The sequence below is a fragment of the Dreissena polymorpha genome, chromosome 10 (genome assembly GCF_020536995.1).
Source record: "Dreissena polymorpha isolate Duluth1 chromosome 10, UMN_Dpol_1.0, whole genome shotgun sequence".
NCBI lineage: Eukaryota > Metazoa > Mollusca > Bivalvia > Myida > Dreissenidae > Dreissena > Dreissena polymorpha.
This window is the reverse complement of record NC_068364.1, coordinates 88,275,648-88,284,902: the sequence shown is the minus strand read 5'-3', so window position 1 is coordinate 88,284,902 and position 9,255 is coordinate 88,275,648. Positions and strand designations below refer to the sequence as shown.

General features: G+C 33.8%; 1 protein-coding gene across 2 annotated transcripts in view; it reads left to right on the top strand.

The window, feature by feature from the left end:
• Positions 1-2,530: 2,530 nt before the first annotated feature.
• LOC127848618 (uncharacterized) overlaps positions 2,531-9,255 on the top strand; it is a 7,540-nt gene continuing 815 nt past the window's right edge. The window contains exons 1-4 of one of the 2 annotated variants that reach the window (XM_052381181.1): positions 2,531-2,659; positions 7,854-8,127; positions 8,380-8,498; positions 8,816-8,884. In XM_052381181.1, coding sequence (XP_052237141.1) covers positions 2,608-2,659; positions 7,854-8,127; positions 8,380-8,498; positions 8,816-8,884 — 514 coding nt within the window. In that variant the 5' untranslated portion in view covers positions 2,531-2,607. Of the gene's footprint in view, positions 2,660-6,882; positions 7,021-7,853; positions 8,128-8,379; positions 8,499-8,815; positions 8,885-9,255 lie in introns of those variants that run through there. The other variant, XM_052381179.1, reaches the window with a different exon arrangement.

Sequence of the window (9,255 nt, the reverse complement as noted above, 5' to 3'; positions counted from 1 at the left end):
GTCATGAAGGGCTGTACTTTCTAAACAAATCATCATATTTTCCTCGAAGGCATGTTATACACTTTAGACTGTTGTTCTGGTTTTATCGTTTGGAGATATTGACAGGGTAAGCATAGGTGTTCACTACTAAATCCCTGAAATAGGATAAAGTTGGAGATTAAAGTAAAAAATGGCACTGCAAAAGGTTACAATCCACTAGAAAACGGCCAAAAAAAGGCGCAAAACAGTCGATTTTGATTTGAGTCAATTTCTTTTTTGGTTTGAACATGACATATCTTTTTTATTGCTTAAATCGATTCAGCTAAGAATGCCCGTCAAGAAAAGTAATGGTTATGGGGATCTCTATGTGCAAAATGTTGTATTTATTTTCGCTCAAAGTTGTCGCTTTTACATCGAAACATATAAGGAAACTATTTATTATATTTTGACATTATTATTTACTTCAGCAGCAACTTCCCTGTATCTTGCAACTATGCTTTCAGCGCCATCGGCGCTCTCGTTTTAGAAGTTGTTTAGGATGCGCGGTTAGAAAAAACAATTGCTTGAGTTTTAGAGGGATTAATTTGAAAGCCGTATGATGCACTCCAAGTTTCTATAGCAGTCAGGGCTTTTTGAATTTTATCAATTGCTAGTTTAGGCGACCATGAGGTGGTCCATATGGCACTGTCATCTACAAAGAGGGAAAGATCAATAAGACCTGTTTTATTTTGTGCATTATGCTTATGAATCGTGCGTTCTAGCGAATTCATTGTAACGGAAAATAATATGGGGGAGAGAACACTTCCCTGGGGGCAGCCGTTTGTTGTCTCGACCGTTTCGGAAGTCGCGTCATGTAGTCTTACTTTTATTTTCCGCGTTGTGAGGAAGGCTGCGAGCCATTTGAGCATGGTGCCCTCTATACCTAGTGTATGTAGCATAAGAATCGCATGTTCATTCCATAATTTATCGAACGCGGCAGTGAAATTTAAGAAAACGGCTGCTACCGATTGGCCTAGATTTTGAGCTCTTCTGATGTCGGCTTCGAGGCGCACTATATGGTCTTCGCACGAGTGGTGAGCTCTACACCCTGATTGATTTTTCGAAATTAGGTTGTGTTTTTCAAGATAAGCGCATAATCGGGGTTTAATCATTTTTTGCATTAGTTTTGTGAATGTTGATGTTAACGAGATCGGCCGGTATGAGGCTGGAGATTCTTTGGGTTTATTAGGTTTGAGGATCGGTATAATTGTTGCCTCATGCCATTCATCAGGGAGGGTGCCTTCGGCCCACGATTTATTGTATAAGACGAGGAGCTCTTGTTTTGCAGAGAGAGGGAGTTGTTTCAGTATTTTGTAATGTATATTATCATCACCTGGCGCGCCATTTTTACAAGTCAGTAAGGCTGTTTCTAGTTCGAATAAGCTAAAAGGCGAATTGTATTTGTGAGTTTTGGTCTGTGTATGAGATTCGAGTCATTCTGGAAATTCATTTTTAGTTTTAAGTTTTCGCGCAATGAAGGCTCGAGAGTAGCCTTCGTCGCTGCTTACCGTTTGGTAGTGGTGTACTAAGGCCGTAGCTTTATCTGCGTTTGTTACAAGTATTTCATTATTGATGCGGAATATCGGAGTTATAGGAGGCGGTCTGCCTTGCATACGGTGTACTTGAGACCAAAGTTCTTTGCTAGTGGTTTTATACGAAAGATTGTTACAGAACTCGTTCCAGCTATCTAGTTTTGCTTTTTTAATTACTTGTTTTACCGTAGCGCGGGCTTCTTTAAGTTTTTCATATTTGGGACCCGTTCGGATTCTGATGCATTTTTTCCTGCATTTTTCGCGGTATTTAATTGCGGTTTCACATTCCTCGTTCCACCAAGGTACTGAGCGTTTAATTGTTTTAGGTTTTTTGTTGGCTATGGGAATAGAATTGTCTAGCGCTGTCGTGAGTTTATTTAGATATGAATGGAAGTGAGTGTTAGAGTCAGTATTATCTTCGTTGGGCAGAAATTCGTTATTGCATTGAACTTTAAAGTTATTCCATTGATCAGGTGTAGCCTTATGGGTTTTCCACTTATGTTGTATTGACGGAAGGGTGTGTTCAATTTTCAGTTTTAAATTCACCACGATAGGGAGATGGTCGCTACCAAATGAATTGTCGAGTACATTGAAGTCGCTTATCGCTTGTAGTTTAGCTGATATAAGGGCGAGATCGATCGCGCTGTCAGAATGGCCGGCGCGGTCGGCCAGTCTCGTGACCTGTCCGTCGTTTAAGAAATTGAGGCTTGTGTTCTTTAGTAATTTTAATAGGTTTTCCGCATGATCATCACATCGTGGATCGCCCTCGGGGTTCCAGCAAGAGTGTTTGAGGTTAAAATCGCCAATGATAATATTGTTTTGTCTATGGTCTAAAGATTGAAAAAAATTAAAGTATTTGGCGAATACCCGGAAAGCCGGGGTAAATTTGACCTACTTTGGCTCTAAAATTAATCTTTTTCCCCTGAGAGGTCACAGGGGCAGGTCGGGCTACCGTAACCTCGTGAAGAGGCCAGTAGGACCTGTAAATAAACTCTGAAACACACACACGCAAGCATCCAGTACTGTGACTGTAACGCCGGATTACAAAGGATAAAAAATGAAGAGACTATTTTGGATTATTTCGGTGCTCTGTTTGTTTCGTCGTTCAGGTACACAATTCACTAATGTGAATTTGATTTTAATTTTGAAACACATAATATAACGGAGTTTCTTGAATTATTTTGCTTATATCGAAAAATAAATATGTGTCGAAAAGTGTTAAAATAAGTTCCCGCTTGTAATTAAAATTTCATATATGCAGTTTTATTTTATTTTATTTTAATTTGTCAAGTATATGCTGGAATTAATTATGAGTATGTATACATTATCTAATAAATTTGTCCAATACCATGTTTATTTAAAGAACACTACTAAAGATGGGTATTTTAAAGTGAATGTTTATGCTTGCATACATATCGTCATAAGACGCACAATATTAAAGTTAGTTAGGAAAAAAAACATGTTTTTTTATTTAAAAAAAATATATATGAATATATAATGCGTACACAATTAATTTATATTTTAATTTACGGGTACCCATTTAATTTATATCGATTGAAACGCATTTTGTATGATTAACAATATATATGAAAAATATCGACGATGATCCCCTTTAAACATAACGTAAGAAATTGAACAATGCGATTTTCAGATCTCAACCATAACACAATTATATTGCGAATTCTAATATTGATTGAATGACTTTATTTAAATATATAAACTGCCAAATGTTATTTATTTATTAAATAAAAAATGACCGAGTTGAATTCCGACTCAAGTTACAAAACGTGTGCACTTAATCAAATCTTTCTTACACCGCAGTACTGTGAACTATAGTGCATTTGTATCTGAAGAGATAAAGAAAGGGCCACAGTGGGAAGCATGCCCTTCAGTTGTTCTCTTTGAGAATTATCGCATATATTTAATTACACAAAGACAATAACCTTATTGTTTTTATTTGACAATCTATTTTAGGTCAACAATTGAAATCAGCATTATACGTTTGTTGTCAATTACATTTAAACGTTTTTTGTCATTTAGTTATAGCAAAAACAACAATACCACAAATAATTATATTTCCTACGACTTACACGAGACAGTAGTAATATACATAATTATATAGGACTCGACATATAAACTTTCGCCGTAGAATTCAATTGAAGTTTGATTGCTACAAATTTCTTTATGTAACGGTAATCAACGTCTAAAACATTGTTCTATTGAAATTAAAATCCGCGAAAAAAGTGCAAAGAATGCGAAAACATGTCTCCATGCCAAAGGAATTACATTGCTAGTAGCTAAGTTCAAGCGAAAGTGAAAGCTCTACATTGAAAAACCGATAAGAGCTGTTCGATGTGAATTTTAGTTTATATATGGCATGGCATAATGTCAGAAAACTTTAGACTACAATACGTTAAATTCAATAAACAATAATAAATTCTAAAATTCTTTGAGGTTCATTTTACCACTTTTAGTAGCCTGCAATTAATGTACAAAGGCAATCAAAAAAGTTCAGAATATAAAGAAAACAAAATGACGTACGTGATCTATTTAACAGAATAAATAAAAAATACGCTTTCGCGTAAAGTGTACAGTGATATATTTATGATTTAATACAGATGTTGGTATCTTTGGAAAATGCCATTAAATGATTTGACGAACAAAATTGTAATATTTAAAACAGTTGTAAACAAGAATTATATCGAGGAAAATGATACAAGTATCCATATAAAAATACAGAAGCTTTATGATCGTCCCGATTAACAATTGCTTATTGATGATTATAATTTAAACAGGGTTTTGTCAGTAGAGTGCTCGCGCTTGATTGAATATATATTACAAAAATTAATGTTTTCATCTATGACAACTTTTTGAAAATTGTCACTTTGACAAACTGTGAACTAGTCTCTTCAATAATATTTCGTGTAATGTATTGCGATAAAATCAAATAAAACTATACCTGACTGCAAGTCTTTATTGACAGAGTAAAGTGCCATCGCTACAAAAATTCTGCTCGGCTATGGTTTTACAAACTCTGTTGTCTTCTATGTTCCATAACAAATATTTGCAATAAAAACGGACTTGTACACGATTGAACATGATCCTGTCGTTACAAGTAGCATAAACTACTGACCAAGGCGATAGTTTTTTGTTGAATGATCAAACCTATCAATTCAAGGTGTATGTTCTTTATGTTTTATTATTTTTATCACGAAAGAAAAATAGAGTTGTAAATATCTGAATTGTTGGTTCGCAATAATATTTTTAAAATTTCAAATTTCATTTATCTTTATGCATATTACGAAACAAATCCATGATCTTCTTATGTTTCAAAAATAATATTGACATAAACAATATTAACAACATGAACTGGACGTGGGTCTGTATAAAATTGTAGAACTTCAAATTAATCGTGCATGTTGATTCATTCTTTTAATATTGGTATCAGTGGCTATTAATTGTAACGATCATTTACACTTACATAATCTTATAGTTTTATATTAATACAACTAATAGGAAGAGAATAATGATATTGCAGTATGTACAACTTTAATGTTTCCAACACGCTTATATTAATAAGGTGTTAAAACAGCTCAGTACCCTTTGCGTAATTAATAACCCAAATCGCACCCTCTAGGTAAGGGTACCTGTCACTCTACGACCTAACACGATGCACTACCGACTATACACAATGTAAATACGACGTTAATTTAGATATTTCATTCGCTCAAATTCGAATGGTATTGATGTCATGTAACATCATTGACATTAAAGTTCTTTAGTATAATACGTTGTGCTCTCAAGGTTTCGAAATTCCAAAAAATAAAATTAAAACAAGTCTCAGGTTGCATAACGATGCTATTGTTCTTTGTATCGACCAATGCGCAGCAATAGTTTTTTTTTATCACTAGCCGTTTTGATAAAAATCGTGTTATACTACAATAACGGAGAGGTTACATGTACAACAGTGCTCAGACAATTATTTTGGACATTGAAGTAACGGAGATTGTTCGGGTATCGGTATAGTTTTAGATTGTGTTATTTTGTACAACCTAAGGCAGCATATAAATTTGTTTAGACTGCACTTACGAAGGATCAATCAGATAATGCACTAAACATATATTTACAGGGGCGGTCTTGCATACAGACAAGAAGTTCAAATGTTACCATTAATTCGTCTTGATTTTTTCTCATGTTCGGTCTTTCAAACATGTTTACGCAAAACAAGTTCGTGGTAATATAGCTTTATGATACTAATGTTTTCGGCGGGTTGTATGTTGTGCATCGTTTATTAAAGCAAACTGCTCAAAGTGAACGACACGTTACGTTAAATTGACAAAATTAAAAAAAAAAATCAGATTTGCAAATTATCGTTGTAGATATGATATTTGCGAGGGAACAGTAATACTGAACATTTACCATGCTGTAAAATATCCACTATGTGCATCTTTTAGCGAAAAAAAAAAAGAAAATTATAAAACGTTTCAAATCCGAAACGATTAAATAATTTGGAGAGTTATATCGTTATTGTTATATTTAATGACATAACGAGAATCGCTTGTATATAGTATACATATATGAAATGGCTTTGGAACCGTTGCCAAACTTCACAAACACTATGACCAATTAGAAAACAACACTATGCGAAGTAAATAAAACACAAATTTCGATTGGTCTAATCGGCATGTTTCGAAATGTCAATCTCGGTTTATTGACACCTAATTTCTCAAAAGAGGAGGGATTTTTAAAATATTGTTTTAGATATATGGAATGTGTTGTTTCTTCCTGGAAACAATCACTCGTGATTTAACAATTAAAACTTTATTTCCAATAAGTGTTTTGACGCACTCACTACTTCGAAATCCCTAAGAAACAAAAATAATTACATAATAATTATTTCTTATAAATTTAACTTACAGTTCACACCATTTTATGTATTTCAGATTGTAATTAAGATAAAAATAAAAGAAATATCATAGTTAAGTCCACCTTTAGAAATAATTAATTTTCGATTCATTGTTTGCTCATTTTTGCGAGTTGTTATCCGAACATCAAGGCACAAGTTAAAGGAGTGACTGCGATTAAATTATCGTTGTATTTAAACTCCGCCTTCCAGTTACCGTACATCGCAGAGATTTAACCGTTGAGTGTGGGATTCTCAAATGACTTCGGAACCGTTAACGAAATTCGTAAACTCTATCGAAAAAGAAAAAGGACGATGCGTAGCAAATGAAACAAACATTTTGATTGGTCATTGCAACATGTTTTGTAAGAGCAATCAAAGAGAATCAATGCCTCCTTCCTGAAAAGATGAGGAGTTTAAAAATAATGCTTCGAAAGGTACTGACAAATTGTATAAATATTAAACATTACCATGCTTCAAAACAGTGTCCAGACAGCGATCGTATGCTGAAAAATGAAGGAAATAGTAGCAATACTTTCTGTCTTTTGTATGTGGCTAAATACTCAGGTAAAATATTGTTGAATACAAACAATCAATTGTGATCAAATATGAACTGGAATTGAAACGATGAGCCGATTTCTGTTTGTAATGCACGTGAGTGTCTCAACTACATGTAGTCCTACATTGTGTGTGTATTTTGTCTTGAAAAAAAAACCTAAATGCGAAAACATACATAAACTTGTTTTGAACATGTTATTCGTGCGTTATGGGGCATTAAACAAATAACAACAGGCAATAAACAGTATGGACTTGACTTTTCGTTGCATAATATTTAGCATTTCAGAACTACGAGGTCAAATGGAGGCAACATCTAAAGCGCTACTCTGTACCATTCGGCTGTATTTGTTAACTGACTATTTTTAATGCTTTGTTAGTCATAGGATTATTTATCAAATAAGTGTACAGATATTGATTGCCATATACTAACCGATATTTTAAACATTTGTCTTCGTCAGGATTGTGATACAGTAATAATAATAATAATAATAATAATGATGATACAGTATACGTTTTTTCTTGCTTAATTCTTTAGCAATATTTTGAAAAAAAAATGCCAAGACGCTTTAAAATCATTTAAATCGAATTTGCTTTATTATTATAACAACAAAATAATGACAGTAACACAATGTGATAACAATTTTAAATATATTCCCGCTCAACTTAAACGTTTCAAACGAATCACCGATATCGAGACGTAGTTTACATTTTTATGATATGATATTTCAAATAATGGATTCATTATATATGAAACATATAAATAAAATGACAACGCGATAAATACATACGGCATGTTGAGTGCAATTATCGAATGATACATAATTACAACTGTTATTTTGCAGATGCTATCTCAGCTTGGGAGGCCACCGGCTTCAATATTCCAACAAATGGAGCAAATGCAGCGATGACACTGACTGCAAAAGTACCAGAGTCCAAAATGGCTGGAGAGACAATGTTTACGATAGCTGCAACGAAGGAGCAGAGTGCCAAAACTTTAACCTACACAAAAGTGTCTGGTGATATTGCAACTGTTGCATCAGGCACTGGAGTTGTCACAGTCGCGACAGGCAAATCGTTAGATTTTGAAACGACTCCTTCTTACGTTATCCTCATTAAGTAAGTGTTAACAAACAGATATATACATATTTATTTTACGTTGCTTTGATATGTAACATACTCAAATATACGCTTTATCGTCAATATGTTTGAGAACCACTATTTTAACGTTTGTTTAACATATGGTTCATTTAATGACAGTGATCCTTTACAGGTTTTCTATTGGCATGGAAACGTAGCTTATTATACTTACTGAAATTATCCAGTCGAATGAAATAATGTCTGACACATGTTTCTATCATTACAATTCAGGGCTGAAGAATCAGGTGGTGCAGCAGCAGGCACAGCGACTGTCACCGTAAGCATCCAGAATGTTCTCGAATTCGCCAAAACGCAATACGAACTATGTTTCGCCGACACAACAGCTGCGGGTAAGAATGCGTATTTGTGATGATATACGCCATTTCAAAAGATTATACAATAGTTAAATTAATCCAAGTTTAAAAAAACGTTCATTACCAAATTTACATAAATAGGTTAAATCAATCGGGTCTTAAACGATAGGTTGATAGCACAACACAATAGATGTTTCATTTTTATAGTATCTAAATGATATTGTTATTGGAAAAGATAACTGCACTGCATGTCATGCTGCATGTGTAAAAGTATGGTCACACATTTGCGTAAGTTGAACTGAATAATAAATAATTTAGTAATGAAGTCAAATGCTTTATCACTTTATCCACAGGGACTGTGATTGGGACCTACACAGTTGTTGATGCTGTTTCAGGAACAGACACCGTGACCTACACTAATTGTGAGAAATGTTTTTTTTAACCAAAATTTATATAATTGTGTTTAAAATAGAAAATTAGCTCTAAAGATTCGGAGGCAAACGATGGATATTTATAAATTAAACGGAACATTCAATTAGGCAACTGATGATTGAACGAGTCAAAACATATTAAAACATTAACGTGTATTTAAAGCGTATCACTTAATTAAAAGGTCATGGACAGATATATAGAGAAATATAGAGAAGTAGAAAGTAACAACGTAACACGGAGAATTTTACCTTTTTGTATAAATACACGGCATTGATTATAAAATGTCTGTTGTAAATTTGCCTGTTTTTTTGTCATCAAACATGTCTAACAAGTTTGGTGAGGATTTAATGATTATGCTGCC